Below are 18,021 nucleotides of genomic sequence, written 5' to 3'. Positions count from 1 at the left end.
TCAGAGTTAATACAAATTATCTACCGAACGCAAGTGAACGAAAATAAACGTTAACGTTTGACCGCATCGCCGCAAATCATTAACTGGAAGCAGTCACGACCGTTACGTCTCACGAGCGTCAGTCATTAATCAAGGAGCGTCTATCCGTATTGTTAAGGATGCAATGACCTCACCGTATTTGGTAACAGAAACTGAAGCTACCAGACTGACAAAAAAGGAAGGGATCCTAAGAAGTGTATTTCTCCCTCCAACAAGGCCGCTGAAACATCTCTTTCTGGTAATCAACTACTCATCGTGTATAATAAAACAGTACATTCTCCGTTATACGCTGTATTGTGCTTTGTTAAAGTAGTGGTGTTACCTCATTTCGGCCTTCAGCCATTACCAAGCATCTTTGCTATGTCATGTATTACATACTGCGCTCATCACATCCTTTAATGTCACATACATAAAACCAGAAGTCGCGCTCCACCATAACATACTCTAAGGACACTCTGCAGCACTTAGAGTATGTTACGATGGAGTACGACTTCTGGTTTTATGTGTTGTTGTTGTTGTTGTTGTTGTTGTCCTCAGTCCTGAGACTGGTTTGATGCAGCTCTCCATATTACTCTATCCTGTGCAAGCTTCTTCATCTCCCAGTACCTACTGCAACATACATCCTTCTGAATCTGCTTAGTGTACTCATCTCTCGGTCTCCCTCTACGATTTTTACCCTCCACGCTTCCCTCCAATGCTAAATTTGTGATCCCTTGATGCCTCAAAACATGTCCTACCAACCGATCCCTTCTTCTAGTCAAGTTGTGCCACAAACTTCTCCCCAATCCTATTCAATACCTCCTCATTAGTTATGTGATCTATCCACCTTATCTTCAGTATTCTTCTGTAGCACCACATTTCGAAAGCTTCTATTCTCTTCTTTTCCAAACTAGTTATCGTCCATGTTTCACTTCCATACATGGCTACACTCCAAACAAATACTTTCAGAAACGACTTCCCGATACATAAATCTATATTCGATGTTAACAAATTTCTCTTCTTCAGAAACGCTTTCCTTGCCATTGCCAGTCTACATTTTATATCCTCTCTACTTCGACCATCATCAGTTATTTTACTTCCTAAATAGCAAAACTCCTTTACTACTTTAAGTGTCTCATTTCCTAATCTAATTCCCTCAGCATCACACGATTTAATTTGACTACATTCCATTATCCTCGTTTTGCTTTTGTTGATGTTCATCTTATATCCTCCTTTCAAGACACTGTCCATTCCGTTCAACTGCTCTTCCAAGTCCTTTGCCGTCTCTGACTGAATTACAATGTCATCGGCGAACCTCAAAGTTTTTACTTCTTCTCCATGAATTTTAATATCTACTCCAAATTTTTCTTTTGTTTCCTTTACTGCTTGCTCAATATACAGATTGAATAACATCGGGGAGAGGCTACAACCCTGTCTCACTCCTTTCCCAACCACTGCTTCCCTTTCATGCCCCTCGACTCTTATGACTGCCATCTGGTTTCTGTACAAATTGTATATAGCCTTTCGCTCCATGTATTTTACCCCTGCCACCTTTAGCATTTGAAAAAGAGTATTCCAGTCAACATTGTCAAAAGCTTTCTCTAAGTCTACAAATGCTAGAAACGTAGGTTTGCCTTTTCTTAATCTTTCTTCTAAGATAAGTCGTAAGGTCAGTATTGCCTCACGTGTTCCAACATTTCGACGGAATCCAAACTGATCCTCCCCGAGGTCCGCATCTACCAGTTTTTCCATTCGTCTGTAAAGAATTCGCGTTAGTATTTTGCAGCTGTGACTTATTAAACTGATAGTTCGGTAATTTTCACATCTGTCAGCACCTGCTTTCTTTGGGATTGGAATTATTATATTCTTCTTAAAGTCTGACGGTATTTCGCCTGTCTCATACACTTGCTCACCAGCTGGTAGAGTTTTGTCATGACTGGCTCTCCCAAGGCCGTCAGTAGTTCTAATGGAATGTTGTCTACTCCGGGGGCCTTGTTTCGACTCAGGTATTTCAGTGCTCTGTCAAACTCTTCACGCAGTATCGTATCTCCCATTTCGTCTTCATCTACATCCTCTTTCATTTCCATAATATTGTCCTCAAGTACATCGCTCTTGTATAAACCTTCTATATACTCCTTCCACCTTTCTGCCTTCCCTTCTTTACTTAGAACTGGGTTGCCATCTGAGCTCTTGATATTCATACACGTGGTTCTCTTCTCTCCAAAGGTCTCTTTAATTTTCCTGTAGGCAGTATCTATCTTACCCCTAGTGAGATAAGCTTCTACATCCTTACATTTGTCCTCTAGCCATCCCTGCTTAGCCATTTTGCACTTCCTGTCGATCTCATTTTTGAGACGTCTGTATTCCTTTTTGCTTGCTTCATTTACTGCATTTTTATATTTTCTCCTTTCATCAATTAAATTCAATATTTCTTCTGTTACCCAAGGATTTCTACTAGCCCTCGTCTTTCTACCTACTTCATCCTCTGCTGCCTTCACTACTTCATCCCTCAGAGATACCCATTCTTCTTCTACTGTATTTCTTTCCCCTATTCCTGTCAATTGTTCCCTTATGCTCTCCCTGAAACTCTGTACAACCTCTAGTTCTTTCAGTTTATCCAGGTCCCATCTCCTTAATTTCCCACCTTTTTTCAGTTTCTTCAGTTTTAATCTACAGGTCATAACCAATAGATTGTGGTCACAGTCCACATCTGCCCCTGGAAATGTCTTACAACTTAAAACCTGGTTCCTAAATCTCTGTCTTACCATTATATAATCTATCCGATACCTTTTAGTATCTCCAGGGTTCTTCCATGTATACAACCTTCTTTCATGATTCTTAAACCAAGTGTTAGCTAAGATTAAGTTGTGCTCTGTGCAAAATTCTACCAGGCGGCTTCCTCTTTCATTTCTTAGCCCCAATCCATATTCACCTACTATGTTTCCTTCTCTCCCTTTTCCTACACTCGAATTCCAATCACCCATTACTATTCAATTTTCGTCTCCCTTCACTATCTGAATAATTTCTTTTATTTCATCGTACATTTCTTCAATTTCTTCGTCATCTGCAGAGCTAGTTGGCATATAAACTTGTACTACTGTAGTAGGTGTGGGCTTCGTATCTATCTTGGCCACAATAATGCGTTCACTATGCTGTGTGTAGTAGCTTACCTGCAGTCCTATTTTCCTATTCATTATTAAACCTACTCCTGCATTACCCCTATTTGGTTTTGTGTTTATAACCCTGTAGTCACCTGACCAGAAGTCTTGTTCCTCCTGCCACCGAACTTCACTAATTCCCACTATATCTAACTTTAACCTATCCATTTCCCTTTTTAAATTTTCTAACCTACCTGCCCGATTAAGGGATCTGACATTCCACGCTCCGACCCGTAGAACGCCAGTTTTCTTTCTCCTGATAACGATATCCTCTTGAGTAGTCCCCGCCCGGAGATCCGAATGGGGGACTATTTTACCTCCGGAATATTTTACCCAAGAGGACGCCATCATCATTTAATCATACAGTAAAGCTGCATGTCCTCGGGAAAAATTACGGCTGTAGTTTCCCCTTGCTTTCAGCCGTTCGCAGTACCAGCACAGCAAGGCCGTTTTGGTTAATGTTGCGAGGCCAGATCAGTCAATCATCCAGACTGTTGCCCCTGCAACTACTGAAAAGCCTGCTGCCCCTCTTCAGGAACCACACGTTTGTCTGGCCTCTCAACAAATACCCCTTCGTTGTGGTTGCACCTACGGTACGGCCATCTGTATCGCTGAGGCACGCAAGTCTCCCCACCAACGGCAAGGTCCATGGTTCATGGGGGGGAGAGGGGGGGGTGGTTTTATGTATGAGACATTAAAGAATGTGATGAGCACGGTATGTATTACATGACATAGCAGATGTTCTTGACAATGGCTCAAGGCCTAAATTATTAAACACTTATTTGTATTATTATTATTATTATATTAGCATTAAGCACTGAGTTGCTGTGGACCCCACGGAAGCAAAATCTTCACTTTTTGTGTAGCTTGATTTAAGGTGCTTTTTGTCTTTCATTTATCTTCAATCGGCGTAGCACATTTATATCTTCGTAAAAACTACATTTTTTTCTGCCTTTAAATGCGCACCACGAACTGTTTTAGCTTTCGTACTTGTGGTCTACGGGTAGCGACTTTGAGTTAAAAATCGACATCTGGGTCCCGGGTTCGAACCCCGCCACTGCTTAAATTTTCGGTAAGGCGGTCGAAGACTCCCGGCTAAGAAATCACTCTCGTTCTGCCAACTGCCTTGTCAATGAGAGCGGGGGAGGGGACAGAGGTTCGAGGCACAATCTTGCACTTACGGTGGGAAATGCTCTAAAAGGGGGAAGAATCAGATATTATCAACCGCATTACGTTGCAGAAGGCAACGAAAACCAGTGCATTAAACACGTAGTGTATATCCACATAGTCATGTGGCCTGTGATTGAAAAAGTGTAATGATGTTCTCTCCATTGGCAAAAGATACCGGGAGTGGACTGTCAAAGGAAAGATTACCATAAGAAAAAGATGCAATAACCAACGAATATGTTGAAGGTTGCAGAAACAACATTGTTTTATCAGTAATCTACGTAAGCCTGTTCATAGGTGTTGGTTACTGATGGGATAATGTATACGACTGGAGTTCACCCCCTCAGCGTCAGTTAAAATATGAAGATAGTGTACTGAATACTTAAACTAGTTGAAATATAATAAAAAATCCAAACGACGGCTGTAGGTGTCTCATTTTATTACGCAGCAAAAAATGGTATAACGGGAGTACGATTCGTTATGCAGAGGAAAATGAGGTAGAGGATGAGTTACTGTGAACAGTTCATTGATAGGGTTGTTATCAGATTCGACAGCAAACCAACGCCGACAACTGTAGTTCATTTGGACGTGCCAACATCGCAAGCAGAAGGTGAAAAGATACAGGATATCTATGAGGATACTGAGCTGTTAAGACAGTATATGGAAACCCAATAATAATGGGGGATTGGAACGCGGTTGTATTGGAAGGAATAGAGGAAAAGGTTACGGGAGAATATGGACTTGGCAGTAGGAATGAGAGAGGAGAAAGACTAACTGAGTTGTGTATTAAGTTTCAGATAATAATAGCGAATACAATTTTCAAGAATCACACCACAAAAGGAGGAGGTATACTTGGAAAGAATCGGGGCACGCAAAGGTTCCAGTTGGCATCACGGTCAGAAAGATTCTGAAATCAGATATTGAATCATAAGGCGTACCCATGTGTAGATATAGATTCAGATCATAATTTAGTGTTGATTAAGAGTGGACTGAGGTTTAAGAGAATCATCCGGAAGAGTCAGTGTGGAAGGAGGTGGGATACTGAAGTAGTAAGCAGTGATGGGACGCGTTTGAAGTTCGTTAAGGATATGGTTACTGTGATAAGGAATACCAGACGAGGAGAGCATATCCCTAAAAAGGCAATCACAGACATTAGGCATACAAACGTAGGTACAAGGAAGGTGAAGAAACCATGGCTATCAAAAGAAATACTTCAATTGATCGACGAAAGAAGGAAGTACAAAAATGTCCCGGAAAATTCAGGAATACAGAAATACAAATCACTTAGGAATGAAATAAACAGAAAGTGAAGGGGAGCTAAGGTGAATTGGCTGCATCAAAAATATGAAGGCTTGAGAAAGAAATGATTGTCGGAAGATTTGACTCAGCATACAGAAAAAACAACCTTCGGTGAAATTAGAAGAAAGGATGGTAAAATTAAGAGTGCAAGGGGAATTCCACTGTTAAACACAGAGGGGAGAGCATGTAGATGGAAAGAGTACAGTGAAGACTTCTATGAGGTGAGGACTTGTCTGACGACAGGATAGACAAAGAAATTGGAATCGATATGATAGACATAGGGGATCCAGTATTACAGTGAAAATTTGAAAGAGCTCTGGAAGACTTAATGTCAAATGACGAAAAAAAATTATTCAAATGGCTCTGAGCGCTATGGGACTTAGCTTCTGAGGTCATCAGTCCCCTAGAACTTAGAACTACTTAAACCTAACTAACCTAAGGACATCACACACATCCATGCCCGAGACAGGATTCGAACCTGCGACAGTAGCGGTCGCGAGGTTCCAGACTGTAGCGCCTAGAACCGCTCGGCCACCCCGGCCGGCTAAGGCTGAAGAGATAGATAGGATAACAACGGAATTTCTGAACTCAGTGAGGCAAGATGAAATCAAACTACAGTTCAAACAGGCGTGTAGAATCTATAAGACTGGCAACGTACCATCAGAGCTTCGGACTAAATGTTATCCCCGCAATACCAAAGAAATCAACGGTAGATAAGTGGGAAAACTATCGTACAGTTAGCTTAATAGCTCACGCGTTCGAGTTGCTCAGATGAATAATATACAAAAAATGTAAAAGGACATTGAGGATCTATTATAAGAAGATCAGTTTGGTTTTAGGAAAGGTACAGGCACCAGAGAGGCAGTCCTGACGACGCGATCAGTACTGGAAGCAAGAACTAAACTAACAGACCATGAAGGGTCAACGGTACCGACCGTCCGCCGTGTCATGCTCAGACCACAGGCGTCACTAGATGCCGATATGGAGGGACATGTGGTCAGCACACCGCTCTTACAGCCGTATGTCAGTTTACGAAACCGGAGCTGCTACTTCTCAATCAAGTAGCTCCTCAGTTTGCCTGACAAGGGCTGAGTGCACCCCGCACGGGATGGTCACCTGTCCAAGTGCTAGCCTAGCACGGCAGCGCTTAACTTCGGTGATCTGACGGGAACCGGTGTTACCACTGCGGCCTGGCCGTTGGCCACTGGAAACAACTCTGAAGGGATATCAAGAAACGTTTACGGATTTGTCGGCCTGGAAAAAGCGTTCGACAACGTCAAATGGTGCAAGATGTTCGCTATTCTGAGAAAAATAGGAGTAAACTGTAGGGAAAGACGGGTAATATACAACGTGTATAAGAGCCAGGAGGGAGCAACAATAAGAGATGGAGACCAAAAACGAAGTGCTCGGAATGAAAAGGGTGTAAGACAGGAATGTAGACTTTCGCCCCTTCTGTTTTATCTATACATCGAAGAAGCAATGACAGAAATACGAGGGTTGGAACTTTAATAGTGGCAACTATTTATTTACAGCTCGTACGAAATAGATGCGTGTTTCAAAGTTTTACTTACCTTCAAAGTAGTCGCCAGCATTGTGTATAACCCGTTGCCAGTCATGTGGAAGTCGTAGGATACTCTTAACAGTGCCAGTTGTGTTGACAGTTCGAGCGACGCTATTGCCCGACGAATTTGTAGCAGTTCGGAAGCGAATGCCGTGAAGAGTTTCCTTCAGTTTAGAAACCGAACTCAACTCGCGAGGGCTTCAATCATTGGTTGATGATTGTGTTTGGTTTGTGGGGCGCTCGTCTGCGCGGTTATCAGCGCCCGTACAAATTCCCAACGTTTGCTCAGTCCAAACTCGCCACTTTCATAAATGGTGATGAAATGATGAGGACAAAACAAAAACCCAGTCATCTCGAGGCAGTCGAACCCGGGACCCCGCGCTCGGGGAGCGAGAACGTGACCGCGAGACCACGAGCTTTGTACTTACATCATTGGAGTGCAGTAGGTAGTATAGCACTTAGCAGCGCCATCGGCCAAACAAATCAGCGACAGCACTGTACGTGCTTGAGAATTGTCCTGCAAAATGATGGTCAGGCCCTGCAGAAAGTGTCATCACTTCTGTCTCTATGCTGTTCATTTTTGTAACTCAACCTACGACCAGCTTAGAGACCCACATGCAAGTTATGCGTAGTCTTAAAATCATGTGGGCGAGGTCAGGAATCGTGTGGGCGTGTATCGCGGGAGACTGTTTGCTTGGGCCCTATATGTTGCCTCCGCGACTCAGGTGGCCAATGTACAGACAGTTCTTGGAAGAAAACCTGGTAACATTATCGGCTTTGCAGAAACAGAAAGTGCAGCGTTGACCCACACTTCCGGCAATCGACAGATCGGCCGGAGGGACCTTTATACATCGGCCTTCAGAATCCCCAAACATAACTCCAGTAGACTTCTTTCTGTGTAGGTGTGTGGAAACCTAAGTGTATTCTACCTCCGCAGACTCAGAAGAGGTATCAGTTGCAAGACTACCTGAAGCGAACACACGCGCACCGCGCCCACACATTTCCCATCGAATACGGGACCCCTCGCTAAGGCGTCACTGGCTCGGCGCTAAACTTAATGGTGTTCACTTTGAATTATTATTTTTAACACTGATTAGAATCATAAAAGACTGAAACATTTTAAATGTTGTTTTGTTCTCAGTCACAACGAATGACCTGGATTCTACGTATTCACTTGAACACCTGGTTGCTTACCTAAATATGTTAGTTGTCCTCATAACCATATCTGTCAGTTTAGGCACTGAAGTTTTGTACACCCCTTATGTGAGAAACCTTGTCATTCTACGTAAATCAGGATACTTAATTTACCGTATTCCAGGTTCAATTGACGCACGAGATGCACAATAAAGTATTATTAATAGCAGCTTTTTGGTGGTGTACGAATATTTTTCTTGCAACGTCCCCGAGGGACCGAGTGCGCCCGTTTCGTTTGTTGCATCAAGCAAAAGCTCTAGGCTGTTCCCGCAAGCCAACCTGAATACTTAGTGCGTTCGTCAGAAGCTATGGGGGTGGACTTATTGACGTCAGTACTTTCCCCATTTCTCCAACGCACGCAACACGAGAGTCTAATACACTGAACCTTCCCTGCGCAGGTAAGTTTGGCAGTGCACTACAGTCAGGCAACAGATTTGGTCACGTGGAAGAACTGCTCGAGGTTGAAACTGAATTTAGAGAGATCTCAGACGTATGCATAGTTTTGGTGCTTGTGTGGCTGAATGATTGTGTTGCCGTGAACTTGCATTGTGCAAATACATATAATGCTTCGTGGAGTGTGTATTATTAGAAAACGAGCGGTAGCCGGTCGCGGTGGTCTAGCGGTTCTAGGCGCGCAGTCCGGCACCGCGCGACTGCTACGGTCGCAGGTTCGAATCCTGCCTCGGCCATGAATGTGTGTGATGTCCTTAGGTTAGTTAGGTTTAAGTAGTTCTAAGTTCTAGGGGACTGATGACCACAGATGTTAAGTTCCATAGTGCTCAGAGCCATTTGAACCAAAACGAGCGATAATAGGGTTAGGCAGCAAATTTTAGAGAAGCAGCCAACGTTTTACTGTGACTGCTCGTAATGGGAAAATAAAACAAGACAGAAAATATAACAGACATCCTTCTAAAACAGGCACGTCGCCACGCTTCGCTACAACACACCTCTGATAATAGTGATAAAATTACGTCTTGTCCGAATGCCTGATCTAGGGCTTCCTATGAAAGGAAAAGGACTTAAAGAAATGGTTCAAATGGCTCTGAGCACTATGGGTCTCAACATCTGTGGTCATAAGTCCCCTAGAACTTAGAACTACTTAAACCTAACTAACCTAAGGACATCACACACATGCATGCCCGAGGCAGGATTCGAACCTGCGACCGCAGCAGTCGCGCGGTTCCTGACTGAGCGCCTAGAACCGCTAGACCACCGCGGCCGGCGAAAAGGACTTATTCTTGAGTGTTAGAGAATTGGTTTTCGAAGAAAGTCCATTGTATTTCCGAATGAATGTATTAGAAAAATGACAAATTTCTTGCTAAGTTACGTGTGCGTACAAAGTGGAGCATTCAAGATTGCGCACCTTGAAATCAGTGTCAATGAATAGTACGGGGCGAGTTAAATGAAATGCAAATGATCGATAGTTAAGCAAACACCATAATAGTATAATCATTAGGGACACACATAGAATTGTTTTCAAAAATTTTTGTACTGTGTCACTGCAGTAGTACTCTAAGCTGTCTGCGCTTCCTTAAAAGTAATATCCATCACCAACACTAGCAACCTAAAAGCGGTTATTTGTTATTCAACTGTGCGCTCAGTCTATTTCTCTAAGGTTAATTTGAACCCAGTGTTACGTTTGTGACTGGAACGGTTTTCTAAACTACGTTAGTATTTCACACAGGAGCACCCTTATCTATGTAGGCAGACCGGGAAGAGCTAGCCGAGTCTACAAGGGTTACGGGGTTATTTGCGCTACGACGCCCAAGGTAGGTCGCGCTAGCAGGACCCAGCCCACAGCCGTGGTTAATTGCGGCCCACACGCCGGACAGACAGGCAACTCACCCACGAGTCGTGGTTGTCCATGGCGCGCGGATGTGGCGGCTGCGGCCACGGTCTCAACACGAGCCGCCGGCGCCGCCGCGCTCCTGCCACAGACGGAAACAGCCAACAGGTTACACTCGGGCCCGCCTCAGCTCACAGCTCGGTTACCACACAACTGTAGTTATCTTCCTCACGTCCGTCGCTTTTTCACACATAGAGAATGAAACTCGTTCAGGCTCGTACAAGTGAATAAACACGTACATGTAAATGTTACATACAGCGTGATCATTCTGCCCCTAGCGCAGGGTTTTATGCAACCCGTAACACCTTCAGATATTACACACAAGACTTTCATTTTCTCTCACTCACTATGTGCAAAACATCAGTCCTACAGAAATATGAACATAATCTTTCTGTGGGAAATGTAATTTATTTAAATTTTGTACAGGGATACATTTTCACTAGAGACCGTATTTTACGAATTATTCGAGAAATACGTACAAAAGTGACCTTAAAACATGTTTTTCTTGAGTAACTTGCAAACACCAGCGAAAACGTTCTCCAGTACAAAATTTAACGACAATAAACTTCCTACACAAAGGCCCTGTACTTTTTTTTTTTTTTTTGTAGGATTAATAGTTTGCACGCGGAGAGCGAGAGAATACGAAAATCTTGCACGTGGTATTGGAAGATGTTACAGGCTGCATAAAACCTTATGTAGGGGCAGCTTTATCACCCTGTATGTAGCACAAGTTTACATAACAGATACAGTAATAGCTATAATAGAATGACATAGTTGCTGGCTCGTACGGATAAAATATAGTGATGCAGGGTGACGTAATCATATGCAGTCACAGCATACGACTGACCACGAGAGTTTAGGTCGAAGTATTTTACGAAAATTACACTTTACAAAAGCATTTCACAAATAGCTTAAAGTCGACCTACTCTATATTAACAACGAGGGATTAACCTCTGGACTTCAGGACATGTAAACGCGAGCAGTAAAAACCGAAGTAAATTATACAACACATGCATTAAAGAAAACTTTAAAATCTATAAGAAACAAAAAGGTAGAAGTGTATTTACAGAACGATCACTTTTTTCTTTTTCTTTTTTTGGTAAGTTAAAGCGAAGTGCTTCTGGTGCAAAACACTCTTAAAATTGGGTACGCTTCAGGCAGAAAACTCAAACAACTCTCGAACATAACAGCTACTGCAGCAGGTGGCCATGCAAACTAATCTCTTGAAGTTATTTTGATGTGACGAATTCAACAATCGCTTCAGCTGTTACATTTAATGCCAGTACAGCCATTGCGACTTCATCAGTGTGTTCGGAAATGATTTCCCACTTAAGCGACGCATTCACGAGCACAGTTATGCCCACAAGTTGAGAGACTTGCAAAAAAGTGTTTGTGTGTAATGGCTAAATCAGTAATGACGTTCAGTAGAGGAAGTATCCAGAAACGAATATCTTGTTAACTGGTGCTAGTCTGGACGACACTGAACACACACGGTACGACACTGAGTCGTTACTTTTTTATTTCAATTTATTGGCTTTCCGTCTTGCCCACTCAGCCGTTTCAGTAATGGAACGGCGATACGATAGCGTATAGGAGACTATTTTCTTGTCAATTATGGCAATACGAACGTAAGAAAACACAACGCACAGTCCCCTAGCGGAGAAAATCTCCGACCCGGCCGGGAATCTAACCCGGGCCACGCCAGTTTGCTGTCTACAGCGCTGACCGCCCAGCTACCAAGGTGGACTAGTTCCTTCCATAGCCCTACAGCCGGCACGACGCAGCTCCCTGTTGTTGAGTAAACATGGCGTAACGGGGCGGAACCTGTCATATCTAGCACTTCCACGGCTTGTTTTCGCGAAAAGGATGACTAATAACGATAACAAGCGTCATATCATTGCCATTATCATTATCATTTTTCCAGTGGTTCTCGAGTGCCAGTAGAAAACTACGCATTTAAGTTTTAACAAATCCATAGATTCCTCACTACATCGGTACACAGCACTGCGAGCATTACTCATAAAACAAAATTCCCTTACCTTACTACCACGTTTCGAAACATTCGATATTTTCAGCTGTCGTGAAAAATATTACCGAGTAACGAAAACGACGAGAAGGGGCTATTTGGAAAGCAACGAGAGTAAAGTGAGTGAGGGTTGTGTAGACTGGTAATTACAGCGCGCAGCAATTACGGTGGTAGCGAGCAGCGCAACAGCGAGATGGCCTGATGAGAGGAAAGCGGGAAGAGCACAGCACTGTCTGCTGCCACAGCGTTGTCACCTGTCTGCATCTCAAGAGCGGTAAGACCGAAAGTCACCGATGAAGATGATCTCTCTTTCATTTTGTCATGTTCCAGTGCGAGCAGCAGAACTCCAGAGAAGCCTTGGTTGCATCTGTCTTGAGTCCGCCCTCACAGATTTGTCATCGAGATTTACTCCTATATAAACACTGTGTGGTCAAAAGTACCCAGTCAACTGGCCGAAAATGACTTACAAGTTCGTAGTGCCCTCCATCGGTAATGCTGGAATTCAGTATGGCGTTGGCCCACCCTTAGCCTTGATGACAGTTTTCACTCTCGCAGGCATACGTTCAGTCAGGTGCTGGAAGGTTTCTTGAGGAATGGCAGCCCATTCTTCACGGATTGCTGCACTGAGGAGAGGTATCGACGTCGGTCGGTGAGGCCTGGCACGAAGTCGGTGTTCCAAAACATCCCGAAGGTGTTCTGTAGAATTCAGGTCAGGATTCTGTGCAGGCCAGTCCGTTACAGAGATGTTATTGTCGTGTAACCACTCCGCCACAGGCCGTGCATTATGAGCAGGTGTTCGATCGTGTGGGCCTGTGCTGTGATAGTGCCACGCAAAACAACAAAGGGTGCAAGCTCCCTTCATGAAAAACACGATCACACCATAACACCACGCCTCCGAATTTTACTGTTGGCACTACACATGCTGCCAGATGACGTTCACCGGGCATTCGCCATACCCACACCTTGCCATCGGAACGTCAAATTGTGTACCGTGATTCGTCACTCCACACAACGTTTTTTCACTGTTCAATCGTCCAATGTTTACGCTCTGTACACCAAACGGGGCGTCGAGTGGCATTTATTGGCGTGATGTGTGGCTTATGAGCAGCCGCTCGACCATGAAATCCAAGTTTTCTCACCTCCATACTAAATGTCATAGTATTTGCAGTGGATCCTGATGCTGTTTGGAATTCCTGTGTGATGGACTGGATCGATGTCTGCCTCTTACACATTACGATCCTCTTCAACTGTCGGCGGTCTCTGTCAGTCAACAGACGAGGTCGGCCTGCGCATTTTTGTGCTCTACGGGTCCCTTCACATTTCCACTTCACTATCACATAGGAAACAGTGGACCTACAGATGTTTAGGAGTGTGGAAATCTCGCCTACAGACATATGACGCAAGTGACACCTAATCACTTGACCACGTTCGAGGTCCGTGAGTTCTGCGGAGCGCCGCATTCTGGTCGCTCACGATATCTAATGACTACTGACGTCGCTGATATGGAGTACCTGGCAGTTGGTGGCAGCACAATGCACCTAATATGAAAAACGTATCTTTTCTGGTATGTCCGGATACTTTTGATCACATAGTGTAGATTGGTTTCAGTTCGCCTGTAGAGAATCTCCTACCCCTCTAGGTAGATCTAAGACCTATTTCTTCTGATTTTGAATAGTGAATGAAGGATCAATAAGACTTGAACGGTCTAATACAGTATACAGTAACCTACCTCTTTTATAAATATTGATCTACGTGTACATCAAAACTACATGTTACTTCAAATTTGTTATCAGGACCTAATAAGATGAAAAGTAAAAGTAAAACAGCGGCAATGACGTGTACTCGAATTATTTCAGTTGATAGTGTGGGAAATTGGATTAGAAAATGAGACTCTAAAAGTGATAGACGAGCTTTTTTTATTTAGGCAGCAGGATAACTGACGACGGCGGAAGTAGAGAGAATATGAAATGTAGACTTGTAACAACAAGAAAAGTCTTCATGAGTAAGAGAAATGTAGTAAATGCTAACAGAAATTTACGTGTTAGAAAACCTGTTTAAAATGTTGTAATGTAGGCTTATACAGAAGTGAAATATGATCAAAATACGATACAGCTATTAAAATAACAGAAAATATTCTTAAACTTCCCATAGCTGTTTTAGGTACAATTGCCTGAAACTGCAATTAAATTCTCTTGATTTTATTATACCATAGTCGATTTCACGGAGTCTAACCTCATAGTCAGATGTACCTGATACACTCCTGGAAATACAAAAAAGAACACATTGACACCGGTGTGTCAGACCCACCATACTTGCTCCGGACACTGCGAGAGGGCTGTACAAGCAATGATCACACGCACGGCACAGCGGACACACCAGCAACCGCGGTGTTGGCCGTCGAATGGCGCTAGCTGCCCAGCATTTGTGCACCGCCGCCGTCAGTGTCAGCCAGTTTGCCGTGGCATACGGAGCTCCATCGCAGTCTTTAACACTGGTAGCATGCCGCGACACCGTGGACGTGAACCGTATGTGCAGCTGACGGACTTTGAGCGAGGGCGTATAGTGGGCATGCGGGAGGCCGGGTGGACGTACCGCCGAATTGCTCAACACATGGGGCGTGAGGTCTCCACAGTACATCGATGTTGTCGCCAGTGGTCGGCGGAAGGTGCACGTGCCCGTCGACCTGGGACCGGACCGCAGCGACGCACGGATGCACGCCAAGACCGTAGGATCCTACGCAGTGCCGTAGGGGACCACACCGCCACTTCCCAGCAAATTAGGGACACTGTTGCTCCTGGGGTATCGACGAGGACCTTTCGCAACCGTCTCCATGAAGCTGGGCTACGGTCCCGCACACCGTTAGGCCGTCTTCCGCTCACGCCCCAACATTGTGCAGCCCGCCTCCAGTGGTGTCGCGACAGGCGTGAATGGAGGGACGAATGGAGACGTGTCGTCTTCAGCGATGAGAGTCGCTTCTGCCTTGGCGCCAATGATGGTCGTATGCGTGTTTGGCGCCGTGCAGGTGAGCGCCACAATCACGATTGCATACGACCGAGGCACACAGGGCCAACACCCGGCATCATGGTGTGGGGAGCGATCTCCTACACTGGCCGTACACCTCTGGTGATCGTCGAGGGGACACTGAATAGTGCACGGTACATCCAAACCGTCATCGAACCCATCGTTCTATCATTCCTAGACCGGCAAGGGAACTTGCTGTTCCAACAGGACAATGCACGTCCGCATGTATCCCGTGCCACCCAACGTGCTCTAGAAGGTGTAAGTCAACTACCCTGGCCAGCAAGATCTCCGGATCTGTCCCCCATTGAGCATGTTTGGGACTGGATGAAGCGTCGTCTCACGCGGTCTGCACGTCCAGCACGAACGCTGGTCCAACTGAGGCGCCAGGTGGAAATGGCATGGCAAGCCGTTCCACAGGACTACATCCAGCATCTCTACGATCGTCTCCATGGAAGAATAGCAGCCTGCATTGCTGCGAAAGGTGGATATACACTGTACTAGTGCCGACATTGTGCATGCTCTGTTGCCTTTGTCTATGTGCCTGTGGTTCTGTCAGTGTGATCATGTGATGTATCTGACCCCAGGAATGTATCAATAAAGTTTCCCCTTCCTGGGACAATGATTTCACGGTGTTCTTATTTCAATTTCCAGGAGTGTAGATATAATGGAATCGATGCGCGATATGTTCATCTCAGGACCATCTCTTAGTGACATCAGTTGCCCAATAACGTGCATTATTGAATCCGTTACTCGCAGCTGCGCTGGGAGCCGCTGGTTCGACGCTGCACATTGCTGAAGGACATGGTTCTATGTTAGTGCGACACAGTTCTAAAATGAACAAGCCGATATCAATTAATTATATAGGGGAAGGCCGGTTAGTATCTGAAGGCGGAGTATGTCGAACGAGAGCTGTTTCTGAACTTTTCTGTTGCTCCACTGCCGCCGAGCCCTTCCAGGCGCTTCAGTCTGGAACCGCGCGACCGCTACGGTCGCAGGTTCGAATCCTGCCTCGGACATGGATGTGTGTGATATCCTTAGCTTAGTTAGGATTAAGTTCTAGGGGACGGATGGCCTCAAATGTTAAGTCCCATAGTGCTCAGAGCCATTTGAATCAATTGCTCCACTGCCATATGAACTATGAAGGAACAACACTTCTAACGCGGTTTTGAATCTAAATAACTGTGCATTTTGTGGTGTACCTAGTGAGATTTAGGTGCACAGATTTAACTATGGAATCTTATGCTGTGTTTGCAAGTAAGCAATATATTACATTTTTTATTGTAAGCTGTGACAATATGTAGCCCAACTAATGGTAGTGGGGATTGTAAAGTGGCAGAGCAGCACGTTCGGGTTGTGTCGTGAAACATAATTTTAGGTTGTACCGAAAAAAAATGTTTACGGTTTTTATCTTTAAGAGGCAAAGACGGAGAAGTCAAGATATAAATGGGAAGAAAACAGCATGAACGAAAGTAGAAAACCTCGGACTTCTTAAAATGACAATCAGGGAAGCGAGCGAGCGAACGTGAAATGTTGATTTCCAAGAAGTATCTTAAGTGATAGACTTAAAGCTTTACGGAAAAACGACGAGACTGCCGTGAAACCTGTTTTAGGAGATAATAAATTCTTCTCGGGAATATTCTGTAATGAACAGGAAACAGTACAGAACGACCATGTTAAAAAGCCGATTTCTTAAATCTAGTGTACAAATATGCAGAGCAACTGAATATGAAGCATCTGTTCAATAAGACAACAATGAAAGCGGGCAAAGACGTTCATAATAATTTTATGAAGAGTTAAGACCGAGGGCAGCAAGTTCAAGCGTTTGCAGCGAGTAGTAGATTTCAGTCATAAACAAGATGACGGATTATTTGACAAACTAGGAGAGTTTGCAAAAATTTATAAACATCTAAGGTAAAATAAAGACTTTTGTGTCAGAAAAATTACTTTTTAAGCATTAGAATTTCGTGCCCGATACGACTTCAAAATATTTAAGCGATCGAAATGCAAAGAGTGGAAAAATATAAAAAAAGTCAACGAACGTATACACTTACCAAACTGAGTTCTTAATTACGTTAAGCTACATTTAATAATGTAATTTAGCGTGAAGAATTTTTTAATACACCCTTCAGAAAAAAACTATAATTTCGACAAAGCTTACGTATCCGTTACTATCTGATCTTTTCCTGTGTATCCAATACTCCTGATGATGCAAGAATCTTCAAAATTGACCATCGTATTTAATTGCAATCTGCGGCTATCTCTTTCTTGACTCAAATGACGTAAATTTTTTAACTGTCGTGTTGCAAAATAATGCTCAAAAGTACGTAAGTGGACAGGTTAATTAATGAAGAATCACGGAATCGAAATGGGGAGGAATGAGCTAGATGGCACAATTGGTTAAAGGAGGGATACGTTCACAGGACAGATACTGAGGCATAAAGCAATAATTCGGTAATGGAGGAAGGATGTGTGAGGAGCGGGCGTACGTAAGGGGAGAAAATATTTTCAAGTCGATGCAGTAATATGCAGGGATGAAAAAAAAAAAAAAAAGCTTGCACAAGATTTGGCTCGCTTGGAGAATGCATCAAAGTAGTCTTGGGACTGGCGCCTACGGTAACAAGTGGACTGGTAGTGAGAAGCTTCTGTGGTTAATGAGAGGGGAGAGAAGGCGTTCGGCCGGCAGTGAGCCCGCCCTGGTAGCCGGGCGGCGGCGCGGCGCGCCGTGTCGCTA

At 44.1% G+C, this 18,021-nt stretch overlaps 1 protein-coding gene across 19 annotated transcripts in view; it reads right to left on the bottom strand.

The window, feature by feature from the left end:
• Positions 1-18,021, bottom strand: part of LOC126354230 (AF4/FMR2 family member lilli-like) — a 437,146-nt gene that overhangs the window by 178,190 nt on the left and 240,935 nt on the right. For 5 of the 19 annotated variants that reach the window (XM_050003776.1, XM_050003853.1, XM_050003794.1 and 2 more), the window contains exon 2: positions 10,243-10,325. The exons of the other annotated variants lie outside the window; for them this stretch is intronic. In XM_050003776.1, the coding sequence (XP_049859733.1) occupies positions 10,243-10,263 (21 nt within the window). In that variant the 5' untranslated portion in view covers positions 10,264-10,325. The remainder of the gene's footprint in view (positions 1-10,242; positions 10,326-18,021) is intronic. 19 annotated transcript variants of the gene reach the window in all.

The sequence above is a fragment of the Schistocerca gregaria genome, chromosome 1 (assembly GCF_023897955.1).
Source record: "Schistocerca gregaria isolate iqSchGreg1 chromosome 1, iqSchGreg1.2, whole genome shotgun sequence".
Classification (NCBI taxonomy): domain Eukaryota; kingdom Metazoa; phylum Arthropoda; class Insecta; order Orthoptera; family Acrididae; genus Schistocerca; species Schistocerca gregaria.
Note: the sequence above shows the minus strand (reverse complement) of the source record. Positions and strands in the feature narration are given on the sequence as shown.